At 49.4% G+C, this 26,505-nt stretch overlaps 1 protein-coding gene across 3 annotated transcripts in view; it reads right to left on the bottom strand.

The window, feature by feature from the left end:
- Positions 1-26,505, bottom strand: part of ATG2B (autophagy related 2B) — a 170,429-nt gene that overhangs the window by 97,485 nt on the left and 46,439 nt on the right. For all 3 annotated transcript variants that reach the window (XM_082242639.1, XM_082242640.1, XM_082242641.1), the window contains exon 10: positions 24,313-24,415. In XM_082242639.1, the coding sequence (XP_082098765.1) occupies positions 24,313-24,415 (103 nt within the window). The remainder of the gene's footprint in view (positions 1-24,312; positions 24,416-26,505) is intronic.

Below are 26,505 nucleotides of genomic sequence, written 5' to 3'. Positions count from 1 at the left end.
GTAGCGCCACCTTTTGCTGTAAGTCGCTTGGGGTATGTCTGTATCAGTTTTGCACATCGAGAGACTGAAATTTTTGCCCATTCCTCCTTGCAAAACAGCTCGAGCTCAGTGAGGTTGGATGGAGAGCGTTTGTGAACAGCAGTTTTCAGTTCTTTCCACAGATTCTCGATTGGATTCAGGTCTGGACTTTGACTTGGCCATTCTAACACCTGGATATGTTTATTTGTGAACCATTCCATTGTAGATTTTGCTTTATGTTTTGGATCATTGTCTTGTTGGAAGACAAATCTCCGTCCCAGTCTCAGGTCTTTTGCAGACTCCATCAGGTTTTCTTCCAGAATGGTCCTGTATTTGGCTCCATCCATCTTCCCATCAATTTTAACCATCTTCCCTGTCCCCGCTGAAGAAAAGCAGGCCCAAACCATGATGCTGCCACCACGTTTGACAGTGGGGATGGTGTGTTCAGAGTGATGAGCTGTGCTTTTACGCCAAACATAACGTTTTGCATTGTTGCCAAAAAGTTCGATTTTGGTTTCATCTGACCAGAGCACCATCTTCCACATGTTTGGTGTGTCTCCCAGGTGGCTTGTGGCAAACTTTAAACAACACTTTTTATGGATATCTTTAAGAAATGGCTTTCTTCTTGCCACTCTTCCATAAAGGCCAGATTTGTGCAGTATACGACTGATTGTTGTCCTATGGACAGAGTCTCCCACCTCAGCTGTAGATCTCTGCAGTTCATCCAGAGTGATCATGGGCCTCTTGGCTGCATCTCTGATCAGTCTTCTCCTTGTATGAGCTGAAAGTTTAGAGGGACGGCCAGGTCTTCGTAGATTTGCAGTGGTCTGATACTCCTTCCATTTCAATATTATCGCTTGCACAGTGCTCCTTGGGATGTTTAAAGCTTGGGAAATCTTTTTGTATCCAAATCCGGCTTTAAACTTCTCCACAACAGTATCTCGGACCTGCCTGGTGTGTTCCTTGTTCTTCATGATGCTCTCTGCGCTTTAAACAGACCTCTGAGACTATCGCAGTGCAGGTGCATTTATACGGAGACTTGATTACACACAGGTGGATTCTATTTATCATCATTAGTCATTTAGGTCAACATTGGATCATTCAGAGATCCTCACTGAACTCCTGGAGAGAGTTTGCTGCACTGAAAGTAAAGGGGCTGAATAATTTTGCACGCCCAATTTTTCAGTTTTTTATTTGTTCACAAAGTTTGAAATATCCAATACATTTAGTTCCACTTCATGAATGTGTCCCACTTGTTGTTGATTCTTCACAAAAAATTACAGTTTTATATCTGTATGTTTGAAGCCTGAAATGTGGCAAAAGGTCGAAAAGTTCAAGGGGGAAGAATACTTTCGCAAGGCACTTTATACCCAGTGAAGGGACTATCCTCAGGTGATACACCGAGATGAAACAAATCCTCCTACATAAGTTGTACCTGTCTGTTTACCTGCAGCCCCCTCTCCTCTATATCCATTCAAAGTGCTGAATGTCTAAACTTGTCTGAGAGTTAAAAAAAAGGGGGGTGGAGAGCTGAAATTACACTCTGCATAGTTCAGTGAGGAGAGCTCTGAAAGCTGATTGGAGGGAAGGGACACACCCCTCTTTACACAACTCACAGGAACAGAGCTGAGGCTGTCAATCTATTGGAGCTCCCTCCCCTTCACCATTTTTCTCTTGGTGTGAAGAAAACTTATCAGAAGTGATTCATGCCGATAGCAGAAGAACAAAGCAGCAGACAGAAATGGCACCTAGTGCTCTTAATCAAGACAAGTACACACTATAGAGGGATATGCTTTGTTCATATTCCATGTCTGAGATTTACAACCACTTTAATGTATTTTGCCGCTGTTCAAGTAATAGTAACTAGGGTTGAGCGGACACCTAGATGTCCGTGTTCGACGGGTTCGGCCGAACTTTAAAAAAAAGTCCGGGTCCGTGTCCCGGACTTTTACCGAACTTTTCCCGGACACCGAACCCCATTGAAGTCAATGGGGACCCGAACTTTAAGGCACTAAAATGGCTCTAAAACACCAAAGGAAAGGGCTAGAGTGCTGCAAATGGCAGCAAAACGTAATTAAGAGCATGGCAAGTGCTCTGCAAACAAATGTGGATAGGGAAATAACTTAAAACAACAAAAAAAAACAGAAAAATAAAACAATGTTCTTCTTCATCTCTGAAGGACGAGGCCCATATGGAGTAGGAGGGAGGTTGAGGTGGTGGTGGATGTGGCGGTGACATAGGCGTGCGCACAGGGTGTGCTGGGTGTGCCTGGGCACACCCTAATCACCTAGGGCACATAGCATTGCCAGTGAGGAGATGGGAAAGATCTCCCTGGGACCTGCTCTGCTCTATTTCTCCTTGCCTACAGGTACATGGCCCCGATACATTACTCTCCCTGCTGGCAAACACATGCATGTGTATTTCAACTTTGGGGTGCACACCTTAATGCAATAGGCTGCGCACACCTATGGGCGGTGTAGGTGGAAGCGGCGGTGGAGGAGGACCAGGGCCGGATTAACAGCATCATGGGCTTGGTGCTGAGGATTTTGAAGGGCCTTAGGGCCGTGCCTTGCCATGCACCCAGAGGAGGAAGGGTGCAGCCATGCATGCCTAATTCAACATGGGATGCTGTCTCTGAAGCCCATAAACACATCCATGCATCGCCAACTGTCCCTCCTTGTCCGGCCTTCACGCTGTGTGGGGAGGTTCTGAGGGTGCTGCCTGGGGAAGCGAGCATAGAAGCCAGACTTCTGTGTTTACAAGTGACAGAAGAGCGGTAACAGTGAATATGGCCAACCCGGGGCCTATATAAAAGGTAGGGGCCTGGAGCTGCAGCTCCAATAGACCCTACATTAATCTGGCCCTGAGGAGGAGGACGAGGTAGCCAACACTGCTTCTTTTCACAAATTTTAAATGAGGGTACACCCCAAAAGAGTGAGAAAGAGCAAAAATGGAACAATGGGTGGGTAAGGTCGGTATCCATTGCTATTCTGCATAAGGTACGGAAAAGTCCCGTGGGATCCATGCCTGGTTCATTTTAATGAACGTGAGCTTGTCCACATTGTCTCTGGACAGGCGGCTGCGCTTGTCTGTTATAACGCCCCCAGCCGTGCTAAATACCCGTTCAGATAATACACTGGCTGCAGGGCACGCCAGCACCTCCAAGGCGTAAAGGGCAAGCTCAGGCCATGTGCCCAATTTGGAGACCCAGAAGTTGAAGGGGGCAGACCCGTCATTCACTACATGTAGGCGTGTGCACACATACTGCTCCACCATGTTGGTAAAATGCTGCCTCCTGCTAAGACGTTCCATCTGAGCTGCTGGTGCTGCTGTTTGTTGTGGCGTGCTGACAAAGCTTTTCCACATTTCGGCCATGCTAACCCTGCCTTCTGAGGTGCTGGCGGTGCCCTGGTTGCGTTGGCGACCTCCTCCTCCTCCTCCTCTGCCTTGTGCTTCCACTGTGGCCCCGCTGTCAGATGGGAATGCCAGCAGCATGGCGTCTACCAGCGTGCGCTTGTACTCGCGCATCTTGCGATCGCGCTCCAGTGAGTGAATTAAGGACGGTACGTTGTCCTTGTAACGGGGATCCAGCAGCGTGGCCACCCAGTAATCAGCACAAGTTAGAATGTGGGCAACTCGGCGGTCGTTGTGGAGACACTGCAGCATGTAATCGCTCATGTGTGCCAGGCTGCCCAGAGGCAACGAAAGGCTGTCCTCTGTGGGAGGTGTATGGTCCGTGTCCTCTGTATCCCCCCAGCCACGCACCAGTGATGGCCATGAGCTGGCCTGGGTGCCACCCTGCTGTGAACATGGTTCCATCTCCTCCTCCAGCTCCTCCTCCTCCTCATCCTCCTCATCCTCCAGAACTGTGCCCCTGCTGGACAATTGCGTCCCTGGCGTTTGCGTGTGCAGGAACCCACCCTCGGAGCCCCTTGCGAATGACTGCCCTGAAAGCCTTGGAAATGTTACCTCTTCATCCTCCTCCTCCTCCTCATCCTGTGCCACATCCTCTTCCATCATCGCCCGAATTGTTTTTTCAAGGAGGCATAGAAGTGGGATAGTTAGGGGCGTGTCCTGGACATGGCGGCGTGAAGAAGCATACTCCCTGAGCTCCGGCCGTCTCACCCTATCCCGACCTGCTTCTAAGCCATTCTTAGCCACGGAATGAGCAATAACCGAAGGAGGGGACCCCGGAAGCCACTCCGCACCCCTCCGGGATCGGAACTCAGCCGATACTTTCCTGAGACCCGCTCGGCCTCTGCCCGAACCGGCCGCAACAAGCCACGTGGGGACTCTACGACAGCTATGGCTTCGGCACCTGTCTCCCCGACAGCACCGGTCCTGTTTGGAATGGACACACAGCCTCCGTCCCCCTCGATCTCTACGGCCAGCTCGCACGCGATGCCCCTGTCGGCGGGTGATGCGGGGGATCTGCGGGCCCTGATCCAGGCGCTTCCCACGAAGCGGGACTTTGAGGCCCTGGCCCTTAGACTGGAAGAAGCCCACGCTAGGGACATCCAAGCCGTCCGCACGGATGTGCAGGTACTGACGGAACGTGTTTCTGCGGGCGAGACTGCAGCGTCTTCTTTGGAATCCAGAGTGTCTCGCTTGGAGGCGGCTCAAGTGGCCCAGGACCTGTACGTGGGCGAGCTCCAACTACGGCTCGAGGAGATGGAGGACCGCAGCCGCCGTAACAACCTACGGCTGCGGGGCATCCCGGAGGCAACAGGTCCGGAGTCGCTGCAGCCTACGGTCCTGGCTATCTGCCAGCGCCTGGCACCGGATATACCACCGTCCTCCCTGGAGTTTGACCGGGTCCATAGAGCCCTGGGACCCCGCTCCCCAGATGTCGCTAGGCCGCGGGACGTCATATGCCGGCTCCATCGGTACTCCCATAAGGACACGATCATCCGTCAGGCCTGGGATGCCGGGGAGGTGGATTTTGATGGGGCGAGTGTACGCATTCTACCTGACCTGTCCCGGGCCACCCTGCAGAGGAGGGCTCTGCTGCGACCCCTCCTGGAGCGTATACGGCAGTTAGGCTGCACATATCGCTGGGGCTTCCCCATCTCCCTGACAGTTCGTAAGGGTTCTTCTTCCTTCGTGCTCCAGCATCCGGATGAACTTCCTGGGCTGTTCGCCTTCCTAGGGGTGCCGCCTGTGGAGGTGCCGAATTGGCTCCAGAGGCTCCCCAACTCCCGCAGACGGGCTGCCTCGGCGGCCAGGTTGGAGGGGGGACCCCTTCCCCGTACCCCACGGAGGGGCCGCCGGGCCCGTGGGGAACCGTCGGTGGCTACGCGAGAGGACTGAGGAGACCTTCCGGAGGTGACTTGACTCAACGGCACAGATGAGTACTTTTTCCCCTGCTGCTTAATGTCCCCTATGCATCCCTGACACGAGACTGCCCCGGCCTGTCCCGGACCCACACATCTGCTCTCATGGGGGGTGGTCACCGGGGTTACGAGACGTTGTGGAACCACCCGGTTCCCGTGGCCTGGTCCTGGAGCCCTGCACCCGCTATGGTGACCCCCCCCCCCTTCTTTATACCGCCATCCCCGGGTGTCTTGCTGCGGGGCTCGGAGTATCTCCTGTGGATTCGTACGCTGCCCTGCTCTGCCCGCACGGAACGTCCTTGATCCGCTCCCCATCCCTATCTACCCGATGAGGCTGTTGGACATGGCCTCGGACTCTGCGCTATGGACCTACACACTCCCGGTCTCTCCCTTTTTTTTTTTTTTTTTTTTTTTTTTTTTTTTTTTTTCCTTGGGAGAGGCATGATTTCTGCTCTGCCCGCGGAACATTCCTAGAGCCCCATGTTCTGCGGCAGTCTGCCTGATGGAGCTCCACCCGGATGACCCGTCCCCCCCTTGACCCCCTGTTGTACCCGCTTCCTTGAGCCGGTGGTCGGCCCTGGTTGCCATTACCTGGCCTGCCCTGACCCTGCAGACATCAACGGTCTCTGTGGTGCGCCCACTTTTTGGTGATGGGGGTCATGTCTGCGGACACCTTCCTACTGTGACTGGCTTGGCTGGGGGGCTGACGGGGGTGAGATCCACGGTTAACTTTAGACTGTTGGCTGATTGTGGCTGGAGGGCGGGGGGGGGAGGGGGACGGGTGTCCGTGTCTTCGTCCACTGGCGCAGTGCTCCCTTTGGCTTTCTATGTTGGCTGGGGGAGTGGGGCGCTGGGGTCGCGGATGCGGGTGCCTGGGAATGTGCTGTGTTGTGGGGGTTTGGGCGGGACCCGGGAGGGGAGATACGTTGTATATTTGGAAATGTCGGGGGATGGTGTGTGGGGGGCCTGGGGAGCCGGGGGGACTGGATGTCCGTCCCTCCTGGCTGCTGCACGGGGACCTTGAGCGACTGTTTATGTGGCTGTTTCTCTGTGCTGGATGGAGGCCTCGGTCGGGGTTAGCTGACCCTACGGGGCAGTGGGTGTCCCCCTTTCGCCACCTGTGGTTTTGGTTGGTGGCTGAGGGGTACCTCCACCTGGGTTATTCGCCTCTGCTGTGTCCTCTGCTGTGTACACCTGTAAAGCAATGTTATGTTTGAGTTTGCATATTACACTTGCGTCATAATTTCCGTGGCACTGTAGTACCATTACTATGTTTTGAATTGCATTGGCTTGACTGTAACGTTCCAGAGGGGATGGGGTGGGATTGGTCCGGGAGGCTCGTTTACATCCCACCCAGTCTCCGTTTCTCTGTTCTACACCCCCCTCTAGGACTACACCTCGTATCCGGGCTCTCTCCTGTGTGAGAGGTAGGCCCAAGGGGTGTCTCTTTTCTGTTTTGTTTGTTTCCCCTGGTCCTTTCTTTCCTGTGCACCCCTCCCCTCTTTCCCTTTGCACGGTCCCTGATCGGTGGACACTCTACTGATTGCTCTCTACTGATCCTCCCCCCCATCTCTTTCTCACCTGCTCTCCTTTACCCGTCGGTGCTCTTCCCCCCCTCCTCTGACCCCTCCCCTTACGCCTTACCCTTCTCCCCCCCTCCTTGTTCATTATGGATCCTGTGCGGGTGACCTCCCTTAATGCAAGGGGACTGAACGTGCCTGAGAAACGCCGCATGCTACTTGGGGAGCTGCGGCGCCTCCGTTCTGACGTGGCCTTTATACAAGAGACTCACTTCCGGACGGGAGGCCTTCCCCTCCTACAAAATAGATTCTACCCATGTGTGTACCATGCCTCCAATCCGGAATCCAAGTCCAAAGGGGTCTCTATCTTGATCTCCAACAGACTCCCCTGGACCCTTCTGGAACGTCGGGAGGATCCGGGGGGTAGGTTCCTGTTTCTCAGGGGCCGACTGGGGGATGTTGCGGTGACCCTGGCTACGGTATATGCTCCAAATGTCCACCAGGATGTGTTCCTCCGGAAGGTACTGACGGAGCTTGTCGACTTCGCGAAGGGACGTCTGCTGCTGGGTGGGGATTTTAATCTCCCACTGGACCCGACGTTAGATACCTCCACGGGATCGTCGTCGGTGCCCCGGGGTACGCGCCGACTGGTTCAGTCAGTCCTACACGACCTTCAACTGGTGGACGCGTGGCGGCTCCTGCATGCAGGGGAACGTGATTACACGTGTTTTTCCGCTCCCCATCAGGCCTATTCCAGGATAGACCTGTTTCTGATCCCACACCGCCTCCTCCAGTACGTAGGGGCTGTGGAGATAGGCGCCGTTACCTGGTCCGACCACGCTCCGGTCACGCTGTCTGTCGGCCTCTGCGGAACCCTCCGGGACGCGGATTGGCATTGGAGGTTGAACGAAGGGCTTCTACAGGATGCCGACGTTCTTGCGGACGTCACGCAGCAACTTCAGACTTATTTCCGCTTGAACTCCACGCCGGAGTGTGATCTGGGCGTGTTGTGGGAGGCCCACAAGGCAGTGATCCGAGGGGTGCTTATCCGTCATGGCGCTCGCCTCAAGCGGGAACGGGAGGCTAAATTAGACGCACTCCTGCAGGAAGTGGTCTCGCTGGAAGAGCGACACAAACGGAGACCAGATGGGGAGACCGGCCTGAGGTTGACTCATCTGAGGTCGCAGGTGGCGGATCTCTTGCGTTTCAGAGCCAAGGCCGCACTGCAGCGCTGTAAGCGGGTTTCCTATGAAGCGGGGGACAAGTGCGGGAAGGTGCTGGCGCGCGCACTTCGGGAGCAGCAAAAGGCCTCCTATGTACCTTTCCTGTTGGACGCCAGAGGTTCTAAAGTCCACCTCCCTAGAGAGATATCTAGGTGCTTTGCTGAATTTTATTCGCGTCTATATGATCTTCCCCAACAACCGTCGCATGAGGGCGCCACATTGGCCTATCTTGACTCCGTGGTACTCCCGGGCATCTCCTCCTCGGATCGAGAGGAACTGGAGGCGCCGTTCACGTTGGAGGAACTCACTGTGGTGATCTCCTCTGCGAAAAAAGGTAAAGCCCCCGGGCCGGATGGCTTACCTGTGTCCTACTATCAGACGCTGAAGGAGACCCTTGCCCCCCACTTATTGCGATTCTTCAATGCGGTGGGGACTATCACTGCTTTTCGGGAAGAGGCCCTGGGTGCCCACATCTCTGTGATTCCGAAGGAGGGGAAGGACCCCTCCGCCTGCGGGAGCTACCGCCCGATTTCCCTGTTGAATGCGGACCTGAAGTTTTTTACCAAACTTCTGGCCCTCCGACTTCAGATGCTCTTACCGGCACTGGTGCATCGAGATCAGGTGGGTTTTGTCCCCACCCGCGAAGCCAGGGATAACACCATCAAGGTTATCGATCTTATACACCAGGCTCGCCACACTAATCTCCCCACGGTATTTTTGAGCACGGACGCGGAAAAAGCGTTTGACAGGGTAAATTGGCACTACCTGTTTGCGACGCTCCGCAGGTTTGGCGTGGGAGATCGAATGCTGGCGTGGATTCGGAGTGTATACACCAATCCGAGCGCACATGTGAAGGCGAATGGGGTCCTCTCGGATCAGATCCGCATTCGCAATGGTACCCGCCAGGGGTGCCCCTTGTCGCCTCTCCTCTTCGCGCTTTCCCTGGAACCCTTCCTGAACCGAGTACGGTCGAATGCGAGCATCTCGGGCATCCTTGTGGGGAATACCACATACAAGGTCTCGGCGTACGCCGATGACCTCCTATTTTCCCTCTCCCAGCCCCTTGTCTCCCTCCCGTGCCTATTGCGGGAGTTTGAGGTGTTTGGATCCGTCTCCAACTTGAAGATCAACCTCTCCAAGTCAGAGATCATGGGGGTGGCCCTCCCACGGCCTCTTCAGGATTTGCTGGCTTCGGACTTCCCATTCAGATGGGCCCAAGGGGGGCTTAGATATCTAGGGACCGTGCTCTCCCCCAATCCGGCCGACCTGTTTCGCCTCAACTTCCCTCCCCTCCTGGTGAGCATCCGGACCCTGTTGGAGAGGTGGACAAAGGGGCTCCACTCCTGGTTCGGCAGGTGTAATATTTTGAAGATGTCGATCCTTCCCAAACTGTTATACCTCTTTCAGGCACTGCCGATATCACTCCCGGGGGGGTTCCTGAAGCAGGTTGAGTCGATCTTCACCGATTTTGTGTGGGCAGGCAGGCGACCGCGTTTGGCTCGCCGCTACCTGGTGCTGCCTAAGCGACACGGTGGTGTGGCGCTTCCGGACCCTAGACGATACTACCAGGCGGCCATGCTCACCCGATGGCTAGATTGGGCGCGTCACGCAGATCTGAAACTGTGGGTTGCCCTGGAGGCCTCCCTATTTCCTATATACTTACCGCGGGCCCCGCTTGTCCTCAGGGGAGTTCCTGCGGAGGCAATGCGTCACCCTACTATAGGGCCCACACTTAAGGCGTGCTCTCTGGCGGCCTCGGATAGAGGCCTCTCGAGGGGCAGAGGCCCGCTCTACCCTTTGCTAGGGAATCCGACGTTTGGGCCTGGTTGTGAGGGCGGCAGGTTCGGCGCCCTGATTAGGGAGGGTATCTTCCAGGTATCACACTTCGTCTCGGGTACGGGCTGGCCGACTCTCTGCCAGCTGACTTCCCTGAGTGGGAGATTTCGGTTGCTCAGGTGGCAGGCCCTGCAGCTTCTTCACTTCCTTGGAGGCCTGGGCGAGCCCTCGACATTTGGGCGAGACCTGACGCCCTTTGAGCAGTTCCTGTCCACACAGGGCCACTTGCCGCATGCCCTCTCGCAGATTTATGCCCTGATCTCGGACCCTCCCGCGGACTTTGCCCTACCGGGTATCCTTAAATGGGAAAGGGAACTGAACCAGACATTCTCTGAATCCCAGAGGCGAAATATGATCCGTTTCTCCCTCAAATCTTCCATCTGCACGAAGATACAGGAATCCAACTACAAGGTCCTTACACACTGGTACTTTACTCCGGCCAGACTGCACCGGTTCTTCCCGGAGGCGTCCGACATGTGCTGGCGTTGCCATCAGGAAGTGGGCACCATGTCCCACGTTTTCTGGTACTGCTCTAGGCTTCGGAACTTCTGGGCCGAAGTGCGTCGTATCTCCCAACTGATGACAGACCGGGCTGTCCCCGACGACCCGGCATTCTTCCTGTTGCACTGCACGGGCATTGCTCCTAAACGCTATAAAAGCTCGGTGTTGAGGCATCTTGCCGATGCAGCGAAAGCATGTATCAGCCTCTGCTGGAAGAGCCCCTCTCCCCCGACGATTGCCCTTTGGTTGCAGAGGGTCAAGTGGATAAACGATTTGGAGGACATGGTGCTCACTGCACAGGGCAGAAAGGAACAGTACTCCAAGACTTGGTCCGTCTGGAATGTATTCATATTCTCTGCTGAGGGGATGGCACTTCAGGGACTGACCTCGGGGCAGGAGCTGTGATTGTCAGCGGGGTCGCCCGCGCAGGAGGACACTGATGACACCTGACTGGCCTTCCCCACTTACCCACACCACGATGTGTCTCCCGGTCTCCCGGCATGATGCCGGAGCTTCCCCCACTGCTTTCTTTCCCCCCCACCCTTGTCCCCTACTCACTCCCCCTCCCTTCTTCCTTTTACCCTGGATGTTTGCATTTATCCCTCTATTCTATCGCTCCAGATGTTTAATGGAAACACCTTTGGATGTCTGAGGTCCCGTGTGCGTGAGACTTGTTGCATCCTCCTAGCACATCTTGAGACGATTGCAGTGATTGTCTTGAGCTTAGTTGATTGCACTCTACCGGTCTGGAAAAAACGGGAATGTTTACCTCATATGGATATTTTACGGGTATGCTGTCTTCCCCTATAGATTTTATTTCTGATGTCATGCACTTTCTGGGATTGCTGTTTACCGATACCGTTTATTGTATCCTGTAGTATTATTCTTTTGTTTGATACTTGCTTTGATCTCTTGTATGACTTATATAAATAAAGAATTTGAAAAAAAAAAGAAGTGGGATAGTTAAGCTGAGAACGGCGTCATTGCCACTGGCCATGTTGGTGGAGTACTCAAAACAGCGCAACAAGGCACACAGGTCTCGCATGGAGGCCCAGTTATTGGTGGTGAAGTGGTGCTGTTCCGCAGAGCGACTCACGCGTGCGTGCTGCAGCTGAAACTCCACTATGGCCTGCTGCTGCTCGCACAGTCTTTCCAGCATGTGCAAGGTGGAGTTCCACCTTGTGGGCACGTCACATATGAGGCGGTGAGCGGGAAGGCCGAAGTTACGCTGCAGCGCTGCCAGGCGAGCAGCAGCAGGGTGAGAACGCCGAAAGTGCGCACAAACGGCCCGCACTTTCTGCAGCAGCTCTGACATATCGGGGTAGTTTTTAAGGAACCTCTGCACCACCAAATTCAGCACATGCGCCAGGCAAGGGATGTGCGTCAAACCGGCTAGGCCCAGAGCTGCTATGAGATTTCGCCCGTTATCGCACACCACCAGGCCGGGCTTGAGGCTCGCTGGCAGCAACCACTCATTTGTCTGCTGTTCCATGCTCCTCCACAACTCCTGCGCGGTGTGTGGTTTGTCCCCCAAACAGGCAAGTTGTAAAACTGCCTGCTGTCGTTTACCCCTGGCCGTGCTGAAGTTGGTGGTGAAGGTGTTACGCTGTCCGGATGAGGAGGCGGTAGAGGATGAGGAAGCGGAGTAGGAGGAGTTAGGAACAGGAGGCAAACTGAAGCGCCCTGCAATCCTCGGTGGTGGAAGGACATGCGCCAAATTGCTATCCGCCTCAGGCCCATCCGCCACTGCATTTACCCAGTGTGCCGTTAGGGAGATATAACGCCCCTGACCGTGCTTACTGGTCCACGTATCCGTAGTTAGGTGGACCTTGGCACAGATGGCGTTGCGCAGTGCACACCTGATTTTTTCCCCCACTTGGTTGTGCAGGGAAGGGATGGCTTGCCTGGAAAAGTAGTGGCGGCTGGGCACGACGTACTGTGGGACAGCCACCGACATAAGGTTTTTAAAACTGTGCGTCTCCACCAGACGGAATGACAGCATTTCAAAGGCCAATAATTTTGAAATGCTGGTATTCAGGGCCAGGGATCGCGGGTGGGTAGGGGGGTACTTCCTCTTCCTCTCAAGTGTTTGGGAGATGGAAAGCTGAACGCTTCCACGGGACATTGTGGAGATGGTTGTTGGTGACCCAGGTGGTGGTGTTGCTGACAGATCGTCTGTTTGCGGGGTGGCAGGTGCCGGTATCACTACAGATGTGGCTGGAGCGGCCGAGACTGCAGCAGAAGAGGAAGCAGGATGAGCCAGAGACGTTTCTTGGTTTTGAAGGTGTGTACTCCACTGCAGCTCGTGCTTTGCACTTAGATGCCTGATCATGCAGGTTGTGCTCAGGTTGAGAAGGTTCATGCCTCGCTTCAAGCTCTGATTGCACAGGGTGCAAACCACTCGTGTCCTGTCATCAGCACATTTTCTAAAGAACTTCCACGCTAGAGAACTCCTTTGAGCTGACTTTGGTGCGCTCGTTCCCTTGCTGCGTTGGGCAGTAGCGGGCGTAGTGTCTAGGGCACGGCCGCTCCGCTTCTGCACCCTGCTCCCTCTTCTGCTGTGCTGGTGGCTCTGTGCGACCACCGCCTCTTCCTCCAAACTACTCAGTTCACCTGCATGACGTTCATTCCATGTGGGGTCGAGGACCTCATCGTCCTCCACATCATCTTCCACCCAGTCTTCACCCCTGCCCTCCTTGTCGGTCTCCACAATGCTGAACGCCGCAGCAGTTGGCACCTGCGTTTCGTCATCATCGGAGACGTGCTGCGATGATCCTTGCATGTACTCATCTTGAGGAATAAGTGGTTGGGCATCGCTGCACTCAATCTCTTCCACTTCTGGGGCAGGGCTAGGTGGATGGCCCTGGGAAACCCTGCTGACAGAGTCCTCAAAAAGAATAAGAGACTGCTGTATGGCTTGGGGCTCAGACTGCTGGCCTGATTTGCAAGGGGGTGAGGTGAAAGACGGTTGGACATTGGCTGCAGGTGCCAACTCTGACCTTTCTGCAGTAGACTGGGTGGGAGACAATGTGAAGGAACTGGAGGCACTGTCAGCAGCAAACCAATCTACTATCGCCTCAACTTGTTCTGGCCTCATCACTTCTAGGGGCGTTTGATGCCCTACCAAATACTGATGCAGGTTCTGTCGCCTACTCACACTTGAGGAAGGTGTTTCACTTGTGCGTGTAGCTGGCACAGATCGACCATGTCCTCTCCTTGCAACAGGAGCTCTACCAGCAGCACCACGACCCAGGCCACGGCCCTTATTTGACGGTCTCCTCATATTTCTGTAATTTAAGATCTTGCCCTAGAAAGGTTTTTATTGAATAGCGGAATAGAAAATATGATCCAAAAAAAGTGTATGTATATCACACGTACACAACCACACTAGGCCCCAATTACTATTGTTTGTACCCCTAAAAGGCTAGATGAGGAGTAGGGGGAGTATGGAACAGGCAGCACCCTCAAACCTTCAGAAGTATGAGATGAACCCCAACAACTTGGAAAGGTGGATCTCTCTCACACGTACCGACACAGACTATCCCGCAATTCAATTGATCCTCAAAGGTTTTTATTGAATAGCGGAATAGGAAATATGATCAAAAAAAGTGTATGTATCTCGCACGTACACAACCACACTAGGCCCCAATTACTATTGTTTGTACCCCTAAAAGGCTAGATGAGGAGTAGGGGGGGTATGGAACAGGCAGCACCCTCAAACCTTCAGAAGTATGAGATGAACCCCAACAACTTGGAAAGGTGGATCTCTCTCACACGTACCGACACAGACTATCCCGCAATTCAATTGATCCCCAAAGGTTTTTATTGAATAGCGGAATAGGAAATATGATCAAAAAAAGTGTATGTATCTCACACGTACAGAAACACACTAGGCCCCAATTACTATTGTTTGTACACCTAAAAGGATGGATGAGGAGGAGGAGGAGTATGGAACAGGCAGCACCCTCAAAGCTTCAGAAGTATGAGATGAACCCCAAAAACTTGGAAAGGTGGATCTCACACGTACCGACACAGACTATTCCGCAATTTAATTGATCCCCAAAGGTTTTTATTGAATAGCGGAATAGGAAATATGATCAAAAAATGTGTATGTATCTCACACGTACAGAAGCACACTAGGCCCCAATTACTATTGTTTGTACACCTAAAAGGATGGATGAGGAGGAGGAGGAGTATGGAACAGGCAGCACCCTCAAAGCTTCAGAAGTATGAGATGAACCCCAAAAACTTGGAAAGGTGGATCTCACACGTACCGACACAGACTATTCCGCAATTTAATTGATCCCCAAAGGTTTTTATTGAATAGCGGAATAGGAAATATGATCAAAAAATGTGTATGTATCTCACACGTACAGAAGCACACTAGGCCCCAATTACTATTGTTTGTACACCTAAAAGGATGGATGAGGAGGAGGAGGAGTATGGAACAGGCAGCACCCTCAAAGCTTCAGAAGTATGAGATGAACCCCAAAAACTTGGAAAGGTGGATCTCACACGTACCGACACAGACTATCCCGCAATTTAATTGATCCCCAAAGGTTTTTATTGAATAGCGGAATAGGAAATATGATCAAAAAAAGTGTATGTATCTCGCACGTACACAACCACACTAGGCCCCAATTACTATTGTTTGTACCCCTAAAAGGCTAGATGAGGAGTAGGGGGGGTATGGAACAGGCAGCACCCTCAAACCTTCAGAAGTATGAGATGAACCCCAACAACTTGGAAAGGTGGATCTCTCTCACACGTACCGACACAGACTATCCCGCAATTCAATTGATCCTCAAAGGTTTTTATTGAATAGCGGAATAGGAAATATGATCAAAAAAAGTGTATGTATCTCGCACGTACACAACCACACTAGGCCCCAATTACTATTGTTTGTACCCCTAAAAGGCTAGATGAGGAGTAGGGGGGGTATGGAACAGGCAGCACCCTCAAACCTTCAGAAGTATGAGATGAACCCCAACAACTTGGAAAGGTGGATCTCTCTCACACGTACCAACACAGACTATCCCCCAATTTAACTGATCCCCAAAGGTTTTTGATTAAATAGCGGAATAGAAAATATGATCCCAAAAAAGTGTATGTATATCACACGTACACAACCACACTAGGCCCCAATTACTATTGTTTGTACCCCTAAAAGGCTAGGAGTAGGGGGGAGTATGGAACAGGCAGCACCCTCAAACCTTCAGAAGTATGAGATGAACCCCAACAACTTGGAAAGGTGGATCTCTCTCACACGTACCAACACAGACTATCCCCCAATTTAACTGATCCCCAGAGGTTTTTGATTAAATAGCGGAATAGAAAATATGATCCCAAAAAAGTGTATGTATATCACACGTACACAACCACACTAGGCCCCAATTACTATTGTTTGTACCCCTAAAAGGCTAGGAGTAGGGGGAGTATGGAACAGGCAGCACCCTCAAACCTTCAGAAGTATGAGATGAACCCCAACAACTTGGAAAGGTGGATCTCTCTCACACGTACCAACACAGACTATCCCCCAATTTAACTGATCCCCAAAGGTTTTTGATTAAATAGCGGAATAGAAAATATGATCCCAAAAAAGTGTATGTATATCACACGTACACAACCACACTAGGCCCCAATTACTATTGTTTGTACCCCTAAAAGGCTAGATGAGGAGTAGGGGGAGTATGGAACAGGCAGCACCCTCAAACCTTCAGAAGTATGAGATGAACCCCAACAACTTGGAAAGGTGGATCTCTCTCACACGTACCGACACAGACTATCCCGCAATTCAATTGATCCTCAAAGGTTTTTATTGAATAGCGGAATAGGAAATATGATCAAAAAAAGTGTATGTATCTCGCACGTACACAACCACACTAGGCCCCAATTACTATTGTTTGTACCCCTAAAAGGCTAGATGAGGAGTAGGGGGGGTATGGAACAGGCAGCACCCTCAAACCTTCAGAAGTATGAGATGAACCCCAACAACTTGGAAAGGTGGATCTCTCTCACACGTACCGACACAGACTATCCCGCAATTCAATTGATCCCCAAAGGTTTTTATTGAATAGCGGAATAGGAAATATGATCAAAAAAAGTGTATGTATCTCACACGTACAGAAACACACTAGGCCCCAATTACTATTGTTTGTACACCTAAAAGGATGGATGAGGAGGAGGAGGAGTATGGAACAGGCAGCACCCTCAAAGCTTCAGAAGTATGAGATGAACCCCAAAAACTTGGAAAGGTGGATCTCACACGTACCGACACAGACTATTCCGCAATTTAATTGATCCCCAAAGGTTTTTATTGAATAGCGGAATAGGAAATATGATCAAAAAATGTGTATGTATCTCACACGTACAGAAGCACACTAGGCCCCAATTACTATTGTTTGTACACCTAAAAGGATGGATGAGGAGGAGGAGGAGGAGTATGGAACAGGCAGCACCCTCAAAGCTTCAGAAGTATGAGATGAACCCCAAAAACTTGGAAAGGTGGATCTCACACGTACCGACACAGACTATTCCGCAATTTAATTGATCCCCAAAGGTTTTTATTGAATAGCGGAATAGGAAATATGATCAAAAAATGTGTATGTATCTCACACGTACAGAAGCACACTAGGCCCCAATTACTATTGTTTGTACACCTAAAAGGATGGATGAGGAGGAGGAGGAGTATGGAACAGGCAGCACCCTCAAAGCTTCAGAAGTATGAGATGAACCCCAAAAACTTGGAAAGGTGGATCTCACACGTACCGACACAGACTATCCCGCAATTTAATTGATCCCCAAAGGTTTTTATTGAATAGCGGAATAGGAAATATGATCAAAAAATGTGTATGTATCTCACACGTACAGAAGCACACTAGGCCCCAATTACTATTGTTTGTACACCTAAAAGGATGGATGAGGAGGAGGAGGAGTATGGAACAGGCAGCACCCTCAAAGCTTCAGAAGTATGAGATGAACCCCAAAAACTTGGAAAGGTGGATCTCACACGTACCGACACAGACTATCCCGCAATTTAATTGATCCCCAAAGGTTTTTATTGAATAGCGGAATAGGAAATATGATCAAAAAAAGTGTATGTATCTCGCACGTACAGAAACACACTAGGCCCCAATTACTATTGTTTGTACACCTAAAAGGATGGATGAGGAGGAGGAGGAGTATGGAACAGGCAGCACCCTCAAAGCTTCAGAAGTATGAGATGAACCCCAAAAACTTGGAAAGGTGGATCTCACACGTACCGACACAGACTATTCCGCAATTTAATTGATCCCCAAAGGTTTTTATTGAATAGCGGAATAGGAAATATGATCAAAAAATGTGTATGTATCTCACACGTACAGAAGCACACTAGGCCCCAATTACTATTGTTTGTACACCTAAAAGGATGGATGAGGAGGAGGAGGAGTATGGAACAGGCAGCACCCTCAAAGCTTCAGAAGTATGAGATGAACCCCAAAAACTTGGAAAGGTGGATCTCACACGTACCGACACAGACTATTCCGCAATTTAATTGATCCCCAAAGGTTTTTATTGAATAGCGGAATAGGAAATATGATCAAAAAATGTGTATGTATCTCACACGTACAGAAGCACACTAGGCCCCAATTACTATTGTTTGTACACCTAAAAGGATGGATGAGGAGGAGGAGGAGTATGGAACAGGCAGCACCCTCAAAGCTTCAGAAGTATGAGATGAACCCCAAAAACTTGGAAAGGTGGATCTCACACGTACCGACACAGACTATCCCGCAATTTAATTGATCCCCAAAGGTTTTTATTGAATAGCGGAATAGGAAATATGATCAAAAAAAGTGTATGTATCTCGCACGTACACAACCACACTAGGCCCCAATTACTATTGTTTGTACCCCTAAAAGGCTAGATGAGGAGTAGGGGGGGTATGGAACAGGCAGCACCCTCAAACCTTCAGAAGTATGAGATGAACCCCAAAAACTTGGAAAGGTGGATCTCACACGTACCGACACAGACTATCCCGCAATTTAATTGATCCCCAAAGGTTTTTATTGAATAGCGGAATAGGAAATATGATCAAAAAATGTGTATGTATCTCACACGTACAGAAGCACACTAGGCCCCAATTACTATTGTTTGTACACCTAAAAGGATGGATGAGGAGGAGGAGGAGTATGGAACAGGCAGCACCCTCAAAGCTTCAGAAGTATGAGATGAACCCCAAAAACTTGGAAAGGTGGATCTCACACGTACCGACACAGACTATCCCGCAATTTAATTGATCCCCAAAGGTTTTTATTGAATAGCGGAATAGGAAATATGATCAAAAAAAGTGTATGTATCTCGCACGTACAGAAACACACTAGGCCCCAATTACTATTGTTTGTACACCTAAAAGGATGGATGAGGAGGAGGAGGAGTATGGAACAGGCAGCACCCTCAAAGCTTCAGAAGTATGAGATGAACCCCAAAAACTTGGAAAGGTGGATCTCACACGTACCGACACAGACTATTCCGCAATTTAATTGATCCCCAAAGGTTTTTATTGAATAGCGGAATAGGAAATATGATCAAAAAATGTGTATGTATCTCGCACGTACACAACCACACTAGGCCCCAATTACTATTGTTTGTACCCCTAAAAGGCTAGATGAGGAGTAGGGGGGGTATGGAACAGGCAGCACCCTCAAACCTTCAGAAGTATGAGATGAACCCCAAAAACTTGGAAAGGTGGATCTCACACGTACCGACACAGACTATCCCGCAATTTAATTGATCCCCAAAGGTTTTTATTGAATAGCGGAATAGGAAATATGATCAAAAAAAGTGTATGTATCTCGCACGTACACAACCACACTAGGCCCCAATTACTATTGTTTGTACCCCTAAAAGGCTAGATGAGGAGTAGGGGGGGTATGGAACAGGCAGCACCCTCAAACCTTCAGAAGTATGAGATGAACCCCAACAACTTGGAAAGGTGGATCTCTCTCACACGTACCGACACAGACTATCCCGCAATTCAATTGATCCTCAAAGGTTTTTATTGAATAGCGGAATAGGAAATATGATCAAAAAAAGTGTATGTATCTCGCACGTACACAACCACACTAGGCCCCAATTACTATTGTTTGTACCCCTAAAAGGCTAGGAGTAGGGGGGAGTATGGAACAGGCAGCACCCTCAAACCTTCAGAAGTATGAGATGAACCCCAACAACTTGGAAAGGTGGATCTCTCTCACACGTACCAACACAGACTATCCCCCAATTTAACTGATCCCCAGAGGTTTTTGATTAAATAGCGGAATAGAAAATATGATCCCAAAAAAGTGTATGTATATCACACGTACACAACCACACTAGGCCCCAATTACTATTGTTTGTACCCCTAAAAGGCTAGGAGTAGGGGGAGTATGGAACAGGCAGCACCCTCAAACCTTCAGAAGTATGAGATGAACCCCAACAACTTGGAAAGGTGGATCTCTCTCACACGTACCAACACAGACTATCCCCCAATTTAACTGATCCCCAGAGGTTTTTGATTAAATAGCGGAATAGAAAATATGATCCCAAAAAAGTGTATGTATATCACACGTACACAACCACACTAGGCCCCAATTACTATTGTTTGTACCCCTAAAAGGCTAGGAGTAGGGGGGAGTATGGAACAGGCAGCACCCTCAAACCTTCAGAAGTATGAGATGAACCCCAACAACTTGGAAAGGTGGATCTCTCTCACACGTACCAACACAGACTATCCCCCAATTTAACTGATCCCCAAAGGTTTTTGATTAAATAGCGGAATAGAAAATATGATCCCAAAAAAGTGTATGTATATCACACGTACACAACCACACTAGGCCCCAATTACTATTGTTTGTACCCCTAAAAGGCTAGGAGTAGGGGGAGTATGGAACAGGCAGCACCCTCAAACCTTCAGAAGTATGAGATGAACCCCAACAACTTGGAAAGGTGGATCTCTCTCACACGTACCAACACAGACTATCCCCCAATTTAACTGATCCCCAGAGGTTTTTGATTAAATAGCGGAATAGAAAATATGATCCCAAAAAAGTGTATGTATATCACACGTACACAACCACACTAGGCCCCAATTACTATTGTTTGTACCCCTAAAAGGCTAGGAGTAGGGGGAGTATGGAACAGGCAGCACCCTCAAACCTTCAGAAGTATGAGATGAACCCCAACAACTTGGAAAGGTGGATCTCTCTCACACGTACCAACACAGACTATCCCCCAATTTAACTGATCCCCAAAGGTTTTTGATTAAATAGCGGAATAGAAAATATGATCCCAAAAAAGTGTATGTATATCACACGTACACAACCACACTAGGCCCCAATTACTATTGTTTGTACCCCTAAAAGGCTAGGAGTAGGGGGAGTATGGAACAGGCAGCACCCTCAAACCTTCAGAAGTATGAGATGAACCCCAACAACTTGGAAAGGTGGATCTCTCTCACACGTACCAACACAGACTATCCCCCAATTTAACTGATCCCCAGAGGTTTTTGATTAAATAGCGGAATAGAAAATATGATCCCAAAAAAGTGTATGTATATCACACGTACACAACCACACTAGGCCCCAATTACTATTGTTTGTACCCCTAAAAGGCTAGGAGTAGGGGGAGTATGGAACAGGCAGCACCCTCAAACCTTCAGAAGTATGAGATGAACCCCAACAACTTGGAAAGGTGGATCTCTCTCACACGTACCAACACAGACTATCCCCCAATTTAACTGATCCCCAGAGGTTTTTGATTAAATAGCGGAATAGAAAATATGATCCCAAAAAAGTGTATGTATATCACACGTACACAACCACACTAGGCCCCAATTACTATTGTTTGTACCCCTAAAAGGCTAGGAGTAGGGGGGAGTATGGAACAGGCAGCACCCTCAAACCTTCAGAAGTATGAGATGAACCCCAACAACTTGGAAAGGTGGATCTCTCTCACACGTACCAACACAGACTATCCCCCAATTTAACTGATCCCCAAAGGTTTTTGATTAAATAGCGGAATAGAAAATATGATCCCAAAAAAGTGTATGTATATCACACGTACACAACCACACTAGGCCCCAATTACTATTGTTTGTACCCCTAAAAGGCTAGATGAGGAGTAGGGGGAGTATGGAACAGGCAGCACCCTCAAACCTTCAGTATGAGATTGTGTTCACTGTACCCCACAAAGATTGAGTTCACTGCACCCCACAATGATTGTGTTCACTGCACCCCACAAAGATTGTGTTCACTGCACCTCACAAAGATTGTGTTCACTGTACCCCCCAAAGATTGTGTTCACTGCACCCCACAAAGATTCTGTTCACTGTACCCCACAAAGATTGTGTTCACTGCACCCCAAAAAGATTGTGTTCACTGCACCCCAAAAAGGATGTTGTTCACTGCACCCCAAAAAGGATGTTGTTCACTCCACCCCAAAAAGATTGTGTTCACTGCACCCCACAAAGATTGTGTTCACTGCACCCCAAAAAGATTGTGTTCACTGCACCCCAAAAATGATTTTGTTCACTGCACCCCAAAAAGGATTTTGTTCACTGCACCCCAAAAAGGATGTTGTTCACTCCACCCCAAAAAGATTGTGTTCACTGCACCCCAAAAAGGATGTTGTTCACTGCACCCCAAAAAGGATTTTGTTCACTGCACCCCAAAAAGATTGTGTTCACTGCACCCCACAAAGGATTTTGTTCACTGCACCCCACAAAGATTGTGTTCACTGCACACCAAAAAGGATTGTGTTCACTGCACCCCAAAAAGATTGTGTTCACTGCAGCCCAAAAAGATTGTGTTCACTGCAGCCCAAAAAGATTGTGTTCACTGCAGCCCAAAAAGATTGTGTTCACTGCAGCCCAAAAAGATTGTGTTCACTGCAGCCCAAAAAGATTGTGTTCACTGCAGCCCAAAAAGATTGTGTTCACTGCAGCCCAAAAAGATTGTGTTCACTGCAGCCCAAAAAGATTGTGTTCACTGCAGCTCACACACAGAAAAATGGATGTGGATCACTGACACCTGCCTATCTCCAATCCCACACCACACAGCAATATCGATTGTAGTTTGTAGAACACAGTTTCCCTAAAATTCAGCAGACTCTGTCCCTAACAGGATTGAGAAGAGATCGTAGATCAGGATTGAGTGCAGATTCACCCCACCCCCCACACAGCAATATCGATTGTAGTTTGTAGAACACAGTTTCCCTAAAATTCAGCAGACTCTGTCCCTAACAGGATTGAGAAGAGATCGTAGATCAGAATTGAGTGCAGATTCACCCCACCCCCCACACAGCAATATCGATTGTAGTTTGTAGAACACAGTTTCCCTAAAATTCAGCAGACTCTGTCCCTAACAGGATTGAGAAGAGATCGTAGATCAGGATTGAGTGCAGATTCACCCCACCCCCCACACAGCAATATCGATTGTAGTTTGTAGAAGACACTGACCCTATATAATTCAGCAGACTCTATCCCTAAAATGCCTACAACTCGCCCTGCCTAAACACTCCGACCTGTCCCTCAATTCTATCCGGACACAAATGGTTTTTTCCTGCCTATCTTTCCCTAATCAGCAGCCAGCACGTTGATGTGTGCTCTCTGTCCCTGAATCTAAGCAGCATAATGACGCCGCTGCGGCTGCCTCGAACTTATAAAGACTTGGTCACATGCTTCAGACGGCCAATCACAGCTACTGAGACATTTGCAGGCATGGCTGGGATGGCTTAAGGCACACCAGTTAAACGATTGTTGATTGGCTGTTGAAAGCCCGCCATGAAAAGAGCGCCAAAGCATGCAAAACCCGGAAATAAAACGACCGAACACGGATTTTTACCCGAACATACAGTAAAGTGTCCGTGTCCGTGTTCGGGTACAAAAAATCCAATTATTCGGTACGAACACGAATAATACAGTCCGTGTTCGCTCAACACTAATAGTAACCTATTAGTAGAAGACCCTTGAATCGCCTTGGTCCTTAGTCCGGACTCTATACTGTTTCACCTTACCTCTACTATATTTCACCCCTGGGCAGAGGTTGTCAGGAGGTATCTTAGACTCCACACTATTAATAGTTTTGAATTTCTGAACCTTGGTTTTGTGAAGGCGGACACTACATTATTTTTGCTATACCTGCATCTTCTTTAATATATATTGATGCAGTTTGATTTGGAGTACTGATTAGCAACAATAACCAATAAAGTTTATTCTTTAAAAAAAAAAAAAAAAAAAAGCACCAATTCCATGCTACAGTGTTATTCACAGGACAAGCACATGGTGATATCTTTAGTGAATTCCAGTATTTCATTAGTGCAGCCTTTTACAACCAGGTTGCCTTGAAGTTTCTTTAGGGGTGCCTTGGCAAAATGCCTAAAAATGTCCCAAACATTGTATACAAGGGGCAGTTGGATGAAGCCTACCTTTTAGATACCCAAAGCCACAGGTTTTCATTGTGCACCATTACAACCTTCTAGTTGCCAACCTCCTAACGACCAATGGCATCATTAGTTGATAAGGAAGATGTCAGTCGCCTGCACAACATCCTTGTTTGATCCTTCCCTGCCTCTCTCCATCAGCTTTGGGGTCACATTAGCTGAGTGATGGAGAAAAACGGAGGAAGAAGAGAAACACTGGAATACTAGTCAGTACCAGTTTGCACCTCTAATGTTGGCTCTCCTACATGTGTGACTATTACTGCATTTTGTAAAACTATTAGAAAAGTGTTTACATCTTAGGATGGGGTGCCTCAAGACTGTCCATAATTTTGTAGGGTGCCTCGAGACTGTCCATAATTTTAAAGTGTGCCATGACTAACAAAAGGTTGAGAAACGCTGCATTAGTGAATGATGACAACTTACAGGTTCGTCTATGAGTGTTTTGGTTTATGCTGGGCTTGTAGGTGGCCCCTCGCAGAAGTGGTTCCTCCATCCTCAGATGTTCCTGATAGTCGCTCCATGTCGCCTGTAAATAAACAATAACGTCATCCATACAGAACGCAGCAGCCATTTACTTGACTAATAAAAAAGTTGGCTATTGCTTTAAAAAGTGGAACTAAACCCTTCTATCCTTTTCAAGCAAGGAAGCTGCCGTCATAGGCCCTAATTACCGGTGTGAATATCAGCAGCAGGAATCTGAGATTTCTGCTGTGGCCCTCAGCAGCTAGGTGCAGTGGCCGGCCCCTTTCACTATAATGACAGGTCACCGGTGCCCGCAGCTATTCGCTACCTGCGGCAATCCGTGCTGGAAGCTTATTGATGGGTTTAGTTCCTTTTTAAACCATTTGGCGGTTTAAGTCTATGAGTCTATTGGTGAGATCTCAGAGTTCCCACAACTGCTATATCTACTATTTCACCATCCATGCGTTTTATTTATTTTTTTATATTATGAAAAAATGTAACAGGTGGAGCTGGAACACTCAAAAGGTGGGCGGGCAGAAACTGTGTTAGACGTTAGACAAAGTTGGGAATTATGGCAGGGAGAGCTCCCAAATCTTCCTCTGATTGGCTGAGACAGGGAGGCGAGTGATGTCTGCGCTTCAACCAATCAGAGGAAACTTTGTATTTATTCATAAAATACAAGGCTTCCTGTGAATGGCTGAGCAGCGCTCAGCTGGGCTCGATTTTGTTCTTGGAATGGAACGTAATGTTCCTGTCCCACTGCCGGGTGGAACACAGCGCTGTATATTGTATGTAGTGGATGCTATATACAGTTTATATGCCCAGCAGGCATCTGTTAGTGAAGGAAATAGTTTGTTTGGGCCACCTTGGCTCAAAATAACTTTTTAAAGTCATAGTAATGTGGCAGGACGAGGCCATGCCACAGGTTAAAATTGGCAGGGTTTTTGAATTTAGAAGAAACACGCTCTCTCATATGTACAAGTATGTGGTGCCAACATATTTTTGGGGTCTCAGGGAGACCATCCTCAGGTCAGGATCTGGGAGGCCCCTTGTCATGCATGGGTGCATCCGCCTGGTCACATCCTCGGAGTCCCCCTGGTGATGGGAGGTACTGTTCCCCGAGACAGTGTGCGTCCCAGTGTGGGATGCACTTGGTTAACGCACCAGTAGTGAGAGTAAGGGCGGAAGTTTTGGCATCAAGTTGCTCCCGTGTCCCAGCATGGAATGCACTGGGCAGTTCCATCCCTAGAAAGGGTAAGGGCGAAAGTGACGTCTTGCGACGCTTCCGCTTACCTGGATGTGATGCGGGTGGATGTGACGTCAATAGAGCGCAGGACGTGGCCATAGTCTTGGACATGCGTTCTAGCTGCCTGGCAACACATGGTTAGATGCGGAGAGTGTGAGGCTCTACCCCCAAGAGAAAGCCGATGGAGCAAATGAGAACATCCCCCATGCCTGGCCTAGCAACAATCACAGAGGGTATGTTACTAGACGACCAACTCCTATTCCTGATCGCGATTGGGGGGAAGTATACATCTTTTCTTTTAATATCCATCATATGTTTTAAATACTCTGCTATTTTGCATATTGTATTAATTAATAAGGCTATAATATAAATACTTTTAGCATGTTTCTCATATCACTGGATTACTATGACTGTGTGCATATACTTGAGTTTGGTCTAGGTGGTGGGTTGCTTGGCAACAGTATGCGAATGAGCATTATGTGAACATACTCCCCATAGGGGCAGGTTAAGTAGCCGATCATTCCTTTGCCTTATCATATTTGATGGTATAAGTAGAAGGGTTAAGGTACTGCTCAGTTGGCTCTGAAGAAGAGGCAGGACCTCAGGACGCATTAGCCAATCATAGTGAATGTTTCATCGATGATGTGACCCCAGCCGAAACGCCGGAGAACAAAGCCACCATATCAGGGACTCCTTCGTCCCCGAATCAGCCCGATCTGATTGTCCAGAGACTGAGGAGTCTTTTCCCATTTGGTCAGAATTTCCCTTTGCATGGACCTCGTATGGAACTGTGCAAATGGAACCGTCTCGAAGGTAGACACCATCAGGCCCAGCACCCACATGCAAGTCTAGAGGGATGACCATTTGTTGGACAGCAGGAGGCAAATTGCAGCCTGCAATTTCTGGAG

Source organism: Pelophylax lessonae, assembly GCF_965119305.1.
Source record: "Pelophylax lessonae genome assembly, chromosome: 13".
Lineage (NCBI taxonomy): Eukaryota > Metazoa > Chordata > Amphibia > Anura > Ranidae > Pelophylax > Pelophylax lessonae.
This window is presented reverse-complemented; position numbering and strand designations above follow the sequence as displayed.